General features: G+C 40.1%; 1 protein-coding gene and 1 long non-coding RNA gene across 14 annotated transcripts in view; one reads left to right on the top strand and one right to left on the bottom strand.

The window, feature by feature from the left end:
• Window positions 1-12,483, top strand: part of ANKRD44 (ankyrin repeat domain 44) — a 206,770-nt gene extending 194,287 nt beyond the window's left edge. For 7 of the 13 annotated variants that reach the window (XM_038422511.2, XM_038422508.2, XM_038422512.2 and 4 more), the window contains 2 exons: window positions 3,521-3,612; window positions 7,452-12,483. In XM_038422511.2, coding sequence (XP_038278439.1) covers window positions 3,521-3,612; window positions 7,452-7,717 — 358 coding nt within the window. In that variant the 3' untranslated portion in view covers window positions 7,718-12,483. The remainder of the gene's footprint in view (window positions 1-3,520; window positions 3,613-7,451) is intronic. The other 6 variants (XM_043505515.1, XM_038422515.2, XM_038422518.2 and 3 more) reach the window with 1 other exon arrangement.
• Window positions 11,925-15,952, bottom strand: LOC122458168. The gene is made up of 2 exons (XR_006278070.1): window positions 15,857-15,952; window positions 11,925-13,534 (listed from the first exon to the last, which is right to left on the bottom strand). It is a non-coding gene; the product is annotated as an uncharacterized LOC122458168 (long non-coding RNA).
• Window positions 15,953-16,139: the final 187 nt, after the last annotated feature.

The following is a 16,139-nucleotide window of genomic DNA, read 5'->3' as shown; positions in this document are numbered from 1 at the left end:
CTCCAGTTCCCCTCAGAGGAGGTCCAGGACTTACAACACAAGCTCTTTGACATCCTACAGCCTAATGAGTCTAGCCAAATAGCACTCCCAGTGAATGAGGCCATACTAGAACCAGCAAGAACTGAATGGCACATACCAGTTACATGTGCTCCTACACCTAAGAGGATGGAAAAGCGGTACTTTGTCCCAGCAAAGGAAGTGGAGTTCTTGTTCTCTGACCCTGCCTCATACTCCCTAGTCATCCAAACAATCACAAAAAGGTCCAGCCAACAGCTCCCAAGGACAACCTGTGCAATAAGGAAGTCAAAAGTTTAGGGGAGAAAAGTGTTCAATTCCATCAGCCTCCAATTTAGAATTACCAACTACCAGGACTTTCTGGCAAAATATTCTAAGTTCCTGAGTTTTAAAGGCAAGTTATCCCAGGAGGAAAGGGCTCAATTTCAAGCCCTTATTGGTGAGGAAAGATTAGTGGCAAGAACCTCATTACAGGCTGCAGTCAACACTGCCAATATTGCTTCGAGAGCTATAGTGATGTGCTGAGAATTTTAGCTACATTTTTGGGGTTCCGGGGAGGTACAGAACACTAGTCTTTTGAATAAGTCAGTGTTTTCAACCAGAAGATAGACAAGTCATTGCACTCACTAAAAGACTCCAGGGCAGGGTGTATATAGACCAGCCCCGAAGAGGAAGTACCATAAGCAGTCTTACAAGCTGAGGTCTTTACCAATGCTCTTAGGAGCTACCTTGCAAAGAGCAGAAGATGCAAAAATAGAGAGAGACTGCCCCATCCACCTCTACTACAGCTACCTGGCCTCCATCGTCTGTCCCTCCCCATCAGCCAAAAGATACTTTTGATGGGACACTTGGGAGCTACGAACTAATGTTGATGCCATCTCCACCCAATTACAAGATCTCCTTTGGTGGACACATAGCACAATTTTCCCACAGCTGGGGGCAATAACAAAGGATACGTGGGTGCTAGATATCATCCATTCTGGCTATTCCATTTGCTCCCAATCCTGCCAAAATTTCTTTCCGTCTCTCTTCAGAGACCATTCTCATGAGGAGATCCTACATTAGGAGTAAAATTCCTCTTCCAGTGGGGAGCAAGGAAAAGAAAAATCAAGGAAAAGGGTTTTATTCCAAATATGAGAAGGGTGGAGACCCACTCTCAATCTGCAGCAACTCAATATATTTATTTGCAAGCTAAACTTCTGCATGGTTAGATTGTCATCAATAATACCATCCATGGATAAAGACATATGGTTCACAGCTCTCAATATGAAAAATTTGTACTTTCACACTAATATTCACCCTTCCCACAGAAGATTCCTCAGATTTCTGGTGGGTCCCAACCATTGTCAATACAGGACACTTTGGTTTGGTCTAGCAACTGCATCCAGGGTCTTCACAAAAGTGTTTTCCATAACAGCAGCGCAACTCAGGGTGATTCCACCACCTTCCTGTATCTAGATGACTGGCTTGTGAAAGTCAGGACATGTCCAAAAGTCATAGCACTGACCTCATTGCTACTTTGTCTCCTAGCATCTCTGGGAACCTTTGTGAACATGGAAAAGTCTACTGTGACTTTGACACAGACTATAGATTTCATAGGAGTGACCAGTCTCAGTCAGAGCAAGAGCTTATCTCCCTATGGACAGATTGTAAGCCATGGGCAGCCTGACAGATCAAGTTATGCACACCCTCGGACATCAGTCTGGATTTGTTTAACTCTCCTGGGTCACTTGGAGTCATGTACTTAAGTACCTCCATTTGCCAGACTCCGACTCCGTTGCCTGCAGGCTTGGCTTCGAACAGCATAAACATGTGTGAGTAAACACAGCATAAACATGATAGTGACAATTCCCACTACAATAAAGGCCTCTCTGGCTTGCTGGAAAGATCTTGCATAAGTGTGCATGAGCATTCCTTTCCTATCCCCCACACCCAATAGGACAATAATCTTAGATACCTCTTTGTTAGTTTGGAGGCTTACATAGATGGTCACACTTGGATGCCCTCGGAAACCAGGATACACATTCATCTTCTGGAGCTCAGAGCAGTCCAAGAAGCATACAAGCCATTCTTACCATTAATCCAGTCTCACCACATTCTCATGTCAGACAACGTGACAACCGTATTCTACATAAACGAATAGGGAGATGCAAGATCCATTCCCCTGTGTATAAAAGCTGTCAAGTTTATTGAACTGGTGTATCAAGAACCATATTACCCTATCAGCAGAGTACTCCTAGGAACCAACAATGGGCTCGCAAATAGCCTTAGCAGGTACTTTGCCACTGATCATGAGTGGGAGTTTGACAGCTCAGTGGTGAACTGCTTCTTCACTCAGTGAGGAATCCCTACCCTGATCTGTTTGCCTCCCAGACTAACAGGAAGTGCATCAAATACTGTTCCGGGGAGCTCAGAGATAGTTCTCCAGAGGTGACAATATAGCAAATTGTACAGGCCCAGACCAGTAAGGGGTTCTGTCACTGCCCACGCTGTAATCTGTGACTCATGGTTTTTGAATGTTTGGGGTCGGCAATGGTGCTGCACATAATGATGCAGCCATGTATCTAAGGGTAGGATCAAGACCTATCTTGTAGACTGAGGGGTTGATTTGCTCCCACTGACGAGAGCAGGTGTGGAAGGCTGATGGAGGCTTCGCCCCTGGAGAAGAGGTGAAAACACCACAGACCCTCTCCAGGGAGAGAGAAGGGATGCTTTGATTACCAATTGGGATGTATTGCAACAGTGCTGAGTAGCTTCTCTCCACACCCTAGTACTTCAACAGTGATAGGGCCTAGCCACAAAATGTATAAATGATTCTGGCATCCTGCCAGAATTTTCCTGCAGAACCCAAAGGAGAGAAAGTGAAATAGTGAATTTTTAGCTAAACTAAGATATTCTATTTTAGCCAAACTGAAGATGGGACAAAGAAAAGCCATTTCACTAGACTGAGGTTAATTCCCCTGCCAAATATCAAAGGTCTGCTGCAAACAAGGGAGGTGTGAGAGCTTTTCAAGTAAATATTTTATAATGAAAAGTGTTATGCATGAGTAGTGCTGACAGACCCCGGTTGTCGGCAGGCGGGATCGAACCTGGGGCCTCTGGAGCTTAGTGCATGAGCTTCTACTGTATGAGCTAAAAACCAACTGGCTTTTTAACTCTAATTTTACTCTAAGTGGTCTCTGCCATTTGATGGTACAGAACACCACACCCTGGTTACACATGCACTATATACAGCGTCACTATGAGTTCCTCTTCTCTCTATCTATACACACACACATATGTGCATGCACATACAGAAAGAGCGTGTGTGTGCATTCTTGTGTGTATGTAAAAACAAGATGTTTTATAGATGTCGAATTTAAATTTTACATTTAAAAGATGTGATGCTATTTAAAATCTATCTGGAATACAATACTGAGGATCCAGAAAAGCAACTGAACATGCTCTTGTGTGTTACTTAACCAGACGTGTCAAATGCTTGAATCTAGAGTGTTATGTTTTGTAGCCCACTCCATATTGCTGCACGAAATGGCCTAAAGATGGTGGTTGAGGAGTTGCTGGCTAAGGGGGCGTGCGTACTAGCAGTAGATGAAAATGGTAAGTGAAACAATACAATTTGACAGTCTTAAGAAGAGCACCTAAGGTGATTTTTACAAGTGACCAAAGAAATAGACCTGCAAACTGGTTAATTAGACAACACTGATGCCTATACTCCTTTGTAAATAAGATTTTCAGTTGTATAAGTACCCAAACGAGGATACTACTTCTGTATGTTTTATATCAAACACTGCAGACATCACAACAGTCCCTTTAATGTTAATGTTGCATGTGCTGTCAACAACTAGTCTTTCTTTAACTCCCGGTTGCAATGGTGGTTTGAATTTTCTAAACATGCGAAAGGCAACAGAAAATTCTGACTCCTTGCTTTAGAGTTAAGGACTATACATCTCATCAGAGCATGTTTTAATGATTAGGAGAAAAACCATCAGCAATTGTCTGTTTGTACCCTCAATTCATTCTGAGATCAAAGTTAGTAATCAAATTTTCTGACCAAATTTGACATGCTAACAAATTATTACCACCCTGTAGTAAGTGTGAATATAGTGTGAGACGTGTTCAATTGGTGACTAAACTTGAAAATATTTGTTTCAGACCTCTATGAAATACTTTTTCTAAATACAAAATATCTGTAAGGGAAAGTCAAAACTCTGTTTTTATGGTATTCTTAACCTTTTAACCTTTAAAATTCCTTCTTTCCTGAAATAAGCTGGTTTCTCTTATACCACTGACTCAATGGCATTTAAGTATTTGATGTAACAGTTCTGTGCCTCAGTTTCTCTACCTGTAAAGTGGAAATAATATTTTTTACCCATCACAGTAAAACACTTTGAGATCTATGGATGAAAAACACTGTAAAAGTGATTAATCTTATTTGCCAAATTATACTAGTCAAACTGCATGAATTAATTCTATTGAAGTCATCTGGATATAAGTCGTGGATAGGATTTGGTCCCAAGTAAATGCATTTGTAAGAAGAATGTCTATTACACCAAAACTAAAATACCATGTTTTATTACAAAGAAAACCTGTGGAGCACTGGTGAATGAATTTTGCCTGACCCAAAATGTAGCACTAATTATGATAATAAAATGTATTAACTAAATGTAATTACAGATATTGGAATTAACAGTTCCTGCATATTTCACAGAATTAAGCAATTATACTAATATCATTAGATAACTCTAAAGATTTTTTGTTTGCCACAGTCCCATTTATTATAGCATGCAATCTTCTACATCCCCTCCAACTGATCGGGGAGGAGCAGAAGGTTTCTAAACTATTTAATCTTGCTGCTTAATTTTTTCTTTTTATTACCCTTCACCTCACCCTTATGCTTTTAGTGAGTGGCTACCGTTATGGTACCTGATTGTAGCTGAATGCAAAGACATATTGCTTTTCTCAATGCTACTGATTTGCCACTCCATCTATTTGCTGTTAGAACATTCTGAAGAGCAGTGCTGACAGGATACTATTCCCAGGATCCAACCATTTCCATGGCTTGAAAAACTTCCACCAAACTGATGAGTTAGAATCTCAAGGTCATTGCTGAATCTGAGTCTCCTCAAGAGCACTGTTACTACAATTTCAGGCTGGCCCTGTTTTTCTCTTTTTAATAAAGCAATCTACGGAGATTGTTTTTGTTCAGGAATCTAAACATTCTTTATGTGTAAAAAAAAAAAAAACAAAAAACAAAAAAACAAAGGGGGGGGCAATTAATTGAATGGAATTATGCCCAAGCTTTCACTGTTTGCCAGGCTCCCATCTTCCTGAAAAAGTGTACTTGAAGTATCTATTATAGAACTACAAACAAGAACCCAATTAATAAATAGCATTTGACAGCTGATTAAAAATAACTAGTCTTACTTACTATATCAAAAGTTGTACCTAGAGCTTTATGAATACAAACATTTTCTTCAAATATTCTCTCAAATGTAAAAGTGAATTTGCCTAAGCCACGTTCTACAAACCTATGAGCTATCAAGTTTGATCAGTTTTAACTTTTCAGAGTCTAGGATTTGCATTATAAGTGGTATGTTTTGTATGAGATAGTACATCTCTTGAAGTGGCCAATGGATGGGGCTCTGAAAATCTTTTACCAGAGTTTGGGATAGAAAGAAGTAAATGAACCAAATACGGATCTAACTCCACACACTTTACAACTAATACAAAACCAATTACATTTGTGCGACTATAAAGAGTGAAGATTAAATTTAAACTCTTCACCCAGGCAGTACATCTGACAGCACTGTAATGATGAATGATGTCTTGGACAAGGCTTTGCTGCCCTGAAAGGAAAAGGTTCAGATTTTCCTAATCCTCCTCCTCTACCTCTCACTGAGGGATTTCAAGCCAATCTCCAAATTATAAAAATGTCACACTTATCCAATCATAGAACAAAACTAGTACCATGTGATCATGCTAATCACCACAGTTCAAATTTCTTATCTCCACTATAAAATATTTATAATAGACTGTTTATCATCCTTAGAAATTTTAAAGCAACAGCAACCAAACCAAAGCACAAAAACATATCTGAGTAACTAATGAATACATTTGAGGAAGTCATGATCTGTTCATGGACATAGTACCCAAAGAAAAAGAGGTTAAATTAATCAATTACTATTACTACTAATCATTATTAGCTGGAAATTATTTGCTCGGCTGTAGTTGTATATGAAACGCACTGAGGGTATGTCTTCACTGCAGAATTAACTTGGGTGATTGGCACTCAAGTGTAAGAACTATGGTTGGCCAAACTCAGGTGTGAGTGGCCACATTGCAAAGCCATACCTGAGGATGTCCACTTGGCCGCATCCACAACCACTTGGCCGCATCCGTGGTGCTGTACTGTACTTGTGTGAGCTGCTAGGAGCATCCCATGGTTCTTAGTGGTGCAGTAAGTTTAGCTACTCTGATTCCAAGTGAATTGTCGGAGAACATGTTTGTCCTTCTGGGCATACAGAGGAAATTGTGGGAAGGGATTGGACTTGAGTGATTTAGCCAGTGTCCTCACTGCAAAGATTAGCAACCCACTTGTAAGCAAAACCCACTTGTAAGCAAAACCCATTCTTTTAAAGCTTTTTGTGTGTAGATGGGAGCTGGGGTACAAACATCCAAATAGGAGCCCAAGTTAACTCTGCAATGAAAATTGGGTGATTGGCTGCCATTAGTGGTTTCCCAGTTCTTCATTTCACCAAGCCCTTATTACATTTACTTAATTTTTAAAAATATATTGCATGCTTCCTGAATAAAAACATTCTTCTCTTAACAGGAAGATGAATTTTGGATAATAATCTATACAGTCATACTTACTGTAAATATCATGTATCAGGGGGGAGGAGGTTCTAGTCCCTTTCTCTGATAACTTGATTCCTAGATAAATTACTTTCTAAAATACTCAATAGTATAAAATCTTTTAAAAATTCATTAATGCAGAACCAATATTTTTATCTAATGTACATTTATCTTCAACTGAAGGTCATTGTTCTCAGAATGTGATTTGTTCATATGAACTGAAGTGGAAATCAACTTCGGTTCATAGTGCCATATGCTTATTTATGTTGTCGTTTTGCAATCATATTGTCTGTGTTGTGGAAATGTGTTTACCAAATGTTTTTATTCATTTTGTGAAGGCTGTATGCTGCCTGACTTTTAAAATAGTGCTTTTTGTGGTCATTAGCTAAACACTCCATAAATTGTGTATTTTCCCAGCATGCCTAATTTAAAATAAGTAACACGTTCTCTTGCCTGGCATGATTGTAACTAAACATACATCTCATTATTATTAAGTCATCTAGAGATGTATTTGAGGAATGCTCATTTCCTTTCTCAGTACCCCCAGTACTAACCATTGCCTTGTCTGCATTTGTGCCCAGGTCATACGCCAGCCCTGGCTTGCGCTCCTAACAAAGACGTGGCTGACTGCCTGGCACTCATTTTGGCTACCATGATGCCTTTTTCTCCTTCCAGTTCAATGATGCCTTTCAACTTCGTTTGTTTTAAAAAAGACAATTTAAGCAGGACACATCTCTGCGATGGCTCCGATATGGGCAGTATTAACTCTTACAGTAAACCCTTGAGTAATAACATAGGAACAGAGGATGGGTACAATGAAAATGATTCCGATTCTGAAACATTTTGACTTTGGTATTCAAAGCTTTTTCTTAATTGCATTTGGGGTTGTTTTGTTTTGTTTTTTAAAAAAAAGCTTGAATTCCACATTATATTTTTAAAGTATTATTATTGACTGAAACTTCCAGAATTAGGCATTGAAAGGATTAGTAAAATTAAAAATAATCTAGTCTTTAATATAGAAGTTAGGGATGTTCGTTTGAATGAATTCACATTTATGTTCTGTAGCTTCAAGTTTCACTGTGTTTTCTTTAGGCCCCAAGTGCTCCTGTGAAAGTTTCTACCTCTTTTTTTAATTAGAAAAAGAGAAAATGCCTTTTTCTTTTTGACAGCACAAATGAACAGGGAACTATTGTTGTATAAAATATTCATATGTCCTAGCTGTATAGTTGCTACACAGATGTCTTTCCAATGTGGCTTTCTTAGATTCCAAGAAAGAACCCCAACCCTCTCCTCATTGTTGTCTATTTCCTAGTTAACACAGGTTCTGTTGGGTAGATAATAGTTTGTTACACAAACCAAAGGTAAAGTTGTGCATCTTTTTAAAGTACTGCCTGTATTACCTTCTCTAAGGGAAAAAAAAACATTTTACACTCTGCATGTATTAAGCACTTAAATATACAGAAGGCACTTTTTAAAGATCTTAAGTACAGCACACAATTAGAATACTGTTATAAAAATGTAAGGCCAAATCCTGCTTGTCTCTCTCATACCAATATTTCACCACTTAAATCAGTGGAATTACTTGTGTGAAGTCAGCACGAGTCAGCCCTTGATTTGCTTTTTCAATTCAGCGCAAACGTGTATGTTTTATTTGCACTACAGAACTAGGGTCATTAGGAGCTTCTGTTACCTGAGCAATTAACTACAAATCTGATATCAGAAAAAAAAATAAGTTGTTGATTGTGATGCTTCTAAATTTTGTTGCCAATTTAAACTGATATTTTTCATTTTCTTTTCTAAACTTATATAGCTTGTTTTTACCAGGAACATTATCAGGGTTTAAAATACTTTTGCCAATATTTGGGTTAAAATGAATAGAGCAAAGGTAAATACAGAGCAAGTGAAAGCATTACATCAAAAGTGGACATACCAAACAATCGCCAGTAAATCTGAAAGCATATTATGGAAAGGGAATCATGATGTACTAGAACAGCCGATTGATACCAGCTTGCTTAAGCAACATCAACATTGTGAATATATCTACTCCTTCTGCCAAAGCTTCTAGGTCAAATGGACCCCGTTCCTCATCTGGAACAGATGCACAAAAGGAAGACTGAGCCTTTAAAAAATAAACAAATAAACTACCATGAACTAACCAGCTGTACACCACGAGGACCAAAATGCTTCAGTATTTAAATGGAAGATTTTAATTTTTTTCAGAATGCAAGTGACAGAATGAAGTAGTTTTTCTAAACAATAAAAATGTAAACTTTTTGAGTAATGAATAATCTGGAGTGTATTTTGCATTTTATGACACAAATTTCTAGCTGACAGCTTGGCGTTTTTAACTGATGATGTGTTGACCACAGTTTATTTTTTTCCAGACTAGAGAGAATGTTCATATACTTTTAATGTAAATGTGTTTATATTTATTTGAAATGAAATCAATGCCCAGGAAAAATAACTATGGCTTGTTCTCCTTTTTTGTGAATCTTATTTGGCATAACACAAAATGAAACGTGAATATAAGCCAAGAATGTTGGCCTGAGTGGGGAGGAGGGTGGGAGTGTGTGGCCACATGGGTTCAAAACTAACCTCAGGTCCTTACTCATATGGTTGGATGTAATGTGAAGATGAAACAACCAGCCTCTGTTTGTAAGGGGTGGAGAGTGAATTTGTGCATTGCACCACTCGACAGATTAGAGCATAGGAAAAACTCACAACTTCCTAGCAGGGAAAGAGGGGGCATCATAACAAAGCTAAGCTATGTGGCATAGGGAGGACAGAGATGTAATGTGGCTTGGAGTAAAGATATGTGTAGAAACTACCTATGATTCCCACTCAGGCTGTTAACAGGCTTAAGTCTACGCTGGAAGGATGGGAGGTGTCTCCTCAGTAAACACTTTAGGCAGGGCAAAGGAAAAAATAGTTTTGTTTTGTTTTTTTAATTGACAATTCTGACAGTATTCTATATAATCAGTGTCAACATTTGCTAAAATTTGTTGACAGGTTCCCATTCTTCATGAGGAGAAAAAAAAAACATTTTAAGTATGTAATTTTTAGTGAGACTTTTAATGCATATATGGGTATTTAGTAGTATATATAATACATTACCTGTATTTTGCCCTGCTAAAATTAAATGACTGTTATGTCTCTATGAATATTATGAAATAGAAAATTTCAAATCTTAAAGTTAAAAAAAAAATCTCAAGGGACACTCCCTTTAAGGATTCACATTTCTCTTTTTCTATGTTTTTCTGCAGTGGAAATCCCAAGCATCTGAACCATGGGCTTTCCCCTCTTACATTAGTACTGTATGACTATTTTGATTTTTTTTAATTGCTAAAGAGCAATAAATAACTACTTTACTTAAAGCACTGAAAATAAGGGGAGAGACCAATATGGAAAGAGTGGTGGGTTCTGTGGTGTCTGTTTAGAAGTGAATGGAAATCCCACATTTTGCTTTTTGTTGTTTCTAAATAGAACGAACACTTAAAATTTAATTTCCTATGGGTTTTTTTCATTAGAAGGAGAAAAGGGTCACAATTACCATAGAAATGCAGAGGTAATAGTCACAGTGGTCATTAAAAAAAGACAGCATTTCCTATTAACTACCACACAGTGATAGCTAAGCTACCAGTATTTTAGTAGGAAGTAATTGTGGTATCTGTGCGGTATTTGTCAATAAATGCTGACTTTATGATGACCCATTATATGTAACATTATAGAACTCTAGATGATTATTGAATTTCTTTGATCATTCTGTGGTTCCAATCCAAAACCCATTGAATTTAGCAGAATAAGTTTCCTATTGAATTCAATGGATTTTGGATTGAGTACAATCTACAGATAGCTAAAGTTTATATCTGGTATTGTGTCTACTTTAAAACAAAGACAAAGGAACCAAATCTAAATTTTCTCATTGACTACAAACTGGCCATCCAGTTGTATTGGTGATTTCAAGTATGCTATATTACAGGAATCATAGGAAAGATACCACATATGCTTTGTTAGTTACCCTCTTAAGGGCACTGGGAAAGTCCATGTTTTGAGCATGGTACTTTTAGGAGAAAAAAAGTACAATAAAGGTTAGATTTTCAAAAGTGCTCAGCTTTGGTTTAATTCTGCTTTTATTGATGTCAATAGGAACAGAGTTGGGTAAAATGTTGAACACTTTTGAAACTCCCACCCTTATATTTTTATTAGTATAATAATTTGTACACACTTATAGAAATAAATTTGTGATTTAGAACTTGCTCTTGCAAACATTTAAACATAACTTTATTCTTGTAATAGTCAGTTCCACTGAGTTAATGGAACTATTCACAGGAGTAAAGTTTCTTATGTGCATAAATGTTACAGGATGAGGCACTTCAGCCCTGATGCTGCGAGTTATAATGTTGTTATATGGGCTACCTCTGCGCCTGTACACAACATGGGGCTCTGTGTGAATGCACTGGTCTGTCCCTATGATTCTGTGCGAAGGATCAGGGTTTTATTTTATATTCCACAGTTGTAGGCGGACTTCATTTCAGGAATAGTTCCCAAGTCTCTATCATAAATACCAAAAGTTACAATCTTCAAATTGCCTAAAATCTGACGTGATTCTACATTGAAATAGCTATGGGAATTCAGTTCATCATTACTAAAAGGGCACCATAGTATGTTTGGTACTTTTTTATGCAGTAAACAGCTGCCAGATTTATTATTAAATTAGAACAAATACATAAAATGGATTATTATCCTTTGTAATGTTGAGAAACTTGATTATCTATCCGTTAGGATGAATTAACGACTTTGATTTTTTTGTCATGTAAGAAACTTTAGAGTGCCTTTTTATATTTGTGTATTCTGGAAGTGTTTTGTGAAACTTATCTTTTGTTTGTTTCATTTGAGTGTTATCAAAGCAATATAATACCAGTAAATTTTCATTTCAAGCCTTTTTTGGAAAGTATGAAGTAGTTTTTTTCTTTTTGTATGTTCTACCTGCATTGAAATGAAAATTAATCTGCTAAATTTCTATAGGAAATTATGTATAATTTTTGCAGTGCTGAAAAGGCTTTCTTATTACACAAAAAGTAAACCTTAGGTCAGTGTTTATAGGGCAGGACGTTTTAAATAGTGACAATCTGAGAGTGTGCATAAAATGTAATTCTATGCGTTTCTTATGCAGTGATCTACATATTAAAAGCCAATAACCTTATGTTTTGTAGTTTCATCTTATTTTATGCTTTAGCATGTGCAATATATCTTTACAAACGATGGTGATACAAATCTGGTGCCAGTGTTATATTTTGGATAACATATTTGTCATAAACAATATAAAATATTGTTTGATGGTTTTGGTAGGGTTTCGTCTGTAATGTTTTCTTATGTAAATTGGAGTTTAATGACTTCAGTAAATGTCATGACTGTACAAAATGAGGAAAAAAAATACTTATTCCAGTGAATGACTTGGAATCCAATCTGAATCTGTTCAAGCACAGCTTAGTATCTTTTTCAACTACTGAATGCTGTATTAATGTAATGAAGTACCCTGACTGTAAGCTACTATTGAAATGCATTCAGATGGTTATTTTTACAAATAAAAATGGTACAAATATTGTTGCAAAACTGAGTAATATATTTTGTTTAAAACTATTGTGTATTTACCAGAAACTTTGTGAAATTACACTAGAAAAATGTTTTAAGCAGTATTACAGAAAAAAGATGGATAATGTAGGTTGAACTGTCTATACTTCATTTTATATTTCTAAATTTTCTCTTACACATTGACTATCTCAATTAGTTCAAGAAATGGATTATGATAGTATTAACATGGGTTATACTTTATATAAAGTAGCAGAACTATTGTATAAGTAATTTTGTTCGGATATGTATTTGGATGTCACCTTGAATTTTTTTTTTTTTTTTCAAAATTAAGTAGCCGCAAAAAAAATTCAGACTATTTCTCTAAAACTGTATCGCTGTATCCTTAGAGACTAGCCAATACTAAAATAAAGTCAAGAATACAATTACCTATTTTAGTATTATAAACCTATACTTCCCTCTTTGTAGCAAAAAGGTTAATATCCATAAAAATGAGCTGCATAACTAGGTATTCATGGGGGAAGAGAGATACCTGGTTAAATTCTAGCTCAACCTGTAGTAACCTGCAGCATGCATAACTAGAATTCTACCCACTTGAAGATATTAAAATACTGTAGCTACTGTTGAGAAAAATGGGAAGAAGGCAGATCACTGTACTACTATGCCTATGTCAGTATCTGTAACAAAAAAGCCACAGCACACAGTAAAGTGCATTACGTTTTTCCAAGATCCTTGTAGTCTGATATGAAGTCCACATATTCCTTCCACTTCCACATGTCCCCTGAAATGTTTTATTTTGTCACAAAGGTGCAGACTTCAATTTTTAAGTAACTTAGATTATTGCCCGATAGCAAAGCACTATCATGGTTTTACTGTAGTTCCTCTTATTTCCTGAGACCACACTCAATTCTTTTGGAGTTTGTAAATAATTTATACCATGGCAGATGCTTGGGGTTATAGTTCCTCCCAACCTGAGGATGTCACATCCTCACATAGAAGGGTCTTGGGTATCTCTCAGTCTTGAGCTGTTGTCTGATTCTGGGTGTAAGATAGAGACTGTTGTCCTAAGAAGACCCTGTTGTAGGAGAGAAGAAAGAACATGCCTCAAAGACCCAAAGCTCCCCTAGCAGTACATGAAGCACTTGACAACCTGTGGGGGCTAGTCTCACATGCAACAGGAGAGCCACCCTTTAGAGACATCCATTATAACTGGCCGTATAAGGGAACCAGAGCCAAGTCCAGGTTAGGCGGAGGGCCAGACTTCATTTCAGTCAGATCATTCTCCCTGGCATCCAGGGGCAGTTCAGACTTGGAAGAGGTGACTAGGGAGGAGTCTTCCCTAAGGAAGTCTTGTAAACATAGGAATCCTTGTAACAAACTCCTCCCAAAATTCTTCATTTAGTGCCAGAGCTGCGCAGCTGAATGACTACACACAAACCCCAAGAGCCCTCCTCCACAGCAGCAGCTTTATGCCTTTTCCCTTGGCACCTAAACCCTTAGATAAGAAAAATGCAGAACAGCAGTCCTGAGAATCTGCTTTGTGGCACCTCCTGAACCTGCAGAGTGGTTGGGAGCCTGAGAGAAAATGCCACTATGCCTCCTCGTGGTAGGTTTTTTTATTTTTAAGAATGTAACAGGTCAGCCGCTCTGGAAAAGGCCAAGTGTCAGCGTTCTGTCTCCACCTGTTTGCTGGGAGAAACTATGACCCAAGAGTCTGGATTGATAGAGAAGTCCGTGAAAAATAAACACCAGGTAAGGAAAATATATCTTTGTGGATCTTCTGCTTAAGTTATCTTTTGTATTATACGTTGATATGACATCTCTACCAAGGAGGAAGCTTTGGTTTTGTGTTTTTTCCTTCACAGAGTTTTGAGCACTTTTCAAGTAAAATGCCCCATTGTATTTTGGAAAAAACTCAAGTATTTCTGTTCGGTCACTTATGTTTTTTAAAGATCTGATGTCTTCCTCAAATCCAAATGCACCCTCAGAAATACAAGCTACTCATTTTATCACAGTTACCTTCAAGATCCTAAACAGTCCTTGGCCACCTGCCTTGTGTCTCTTACAGAATGGCTTGGAAAACCAGCCAGTGCCTACTAGCAGAGTTTCTTCGTTGTTTTTTTTTCTTCTGGGACATTTGGGCCCCTTGCCCAAGTGGCAGGTGGTTCTGTTCACTGTTCTCCCCCCCCCCCCATGAGTCCTAGGAGTCTACATTGCTGTTGAACCCCATGGGCCCTAAGGTTGCCAACTTTCTAATCCCACAAAACCAAACACCGTTCCCCTGCCCCTTCCTGAGGCCCTGCCCCCTGCTCAATACATTCCCCCTCCTTCAATAGCTCCCTCTCCCCCACCCTCACTCACTTTCCCAGGGGCAGGGGATTGGGGGGGGGTGAGGTCTCTAACTGGGAGTGGGGGCTCTGGGATAGGGCCAGAAATGAGAGGTTCAGGGTGCAGAAGGGGCTCGCGGCTGGGGTAGGGGTTAGGGTTGAAGCTGTGAGTGCAGGATCCAGGCTGGGGGGCAGGGCAGAGGGGTTCAGAGTGTGGGAGGGGCCTGTGGGTTGAGGCAGGGGGTTAGGGTTCAGGGGCATGAGGGCTCCCTCTGAGGGTGCAGTCTGTGGGGTGGAGCCAGGGATGAGGGGTTGGGGTTTGGGAGGGGGGGGGATCAGGGCTGCGCCAGGGAGTTGGGGCACGGGGTTACCTCTGGTGGCTCCTGCTCAGTGGCGCTAAGGTAGGCTTCGTGCCCGTCCTGGCTCTGGGCTGGGCCCCAGAAGCGGCCAGCAGGTCTGGTTCCTAGGCGGAGGAACGGCAGGCTTCTTACCCGCAGGCACTACCCTGCACCTCCCCTTGGCTACGCTTCCCGGCCAATGGGAGGGCGGAGCTGGTGCTCGGAGCCCTGTGGTCCTCCTGCCTAGGAGCTGGACCTGCTGGCCGCTTCCGGGGCGCAGCGCGGTGCCAGGACAGCTAGGGACTAGCCTGCCTTCGTGCCCCAGCACCGCCCACAGGACCTTTAACGGACCGGTGGGCAGTGCTGACCGGAACCACCAGCCTCCCTTTTCGACCAGCCCTTCCGGTCGAAAACTGGCCACCTGGCACCTCTACCGGCCCCCCCCTCAGCAGCGAGGCTGGGGGGAGCGGAGCGGAGCCGGAAGCAGAACGACGGGGCTGGGGCCAGGCAGTTGAGTGGGAAGAGGGGCAAACCCTAGCGGCTCGGCGGGGCTGCCCAGGCCCCATGCAAAGGAAGCAGCGTGATGCAGTGCCAGAGCAGCTCAACGGGCCCAGGGAAGAGACACCAGCTCCCAGGCTCCCTGCGGTTCTTCTGAGCTGCCCGCTGTCGTTCCGCTTTTCCACGCCATCACGGCCGGTAGGCCAGGTCCCTCTTTCCTGCACGGTGACCTACCTAACATGGCAGACGCGTGTTGCCGACGGACGTTTCCGAACGTAATGGACTCGCCCTTTTTTAACTCCGAGCCCGACCTTCCCAACATGGCCGACGGCCCCCCCCCCCAGGTCCTGACCTCCCCAACATGGCTGACAGGTTCCTCCAGGCTCTGACCTTTCCATCATGGCGGACCCCTTCCTAGTTTTATGCGCCGGCCACGCCCCCGGTCCTCCGCCTGCTCAGGAGACTAGCGCTGCCCCCTCCCCTCGGTGAGCGGCGTGAGGAGCTGGTGGCGCGGGCG

This window comes from Dermochelys coriacea, chromosome 11 (assembly GCF_009764565.3).
Source record: "Dermochelys coriacea isolate rDerCor1 chromosome 11, rDerCor1.pri.v4, whole genome shotgun sequence".
Taxonomy (NCBI): domain Eukaryota; kingdom Metazoa; phylum Chordata; order Testudines; family Dermochelyidae; genus Dermochelys; species Dermochelys coriacea.
Note: the sequence above shows the minus strand (reverse complement) of the source record. Positions and strands in the feature narration are given on the sequence as shown.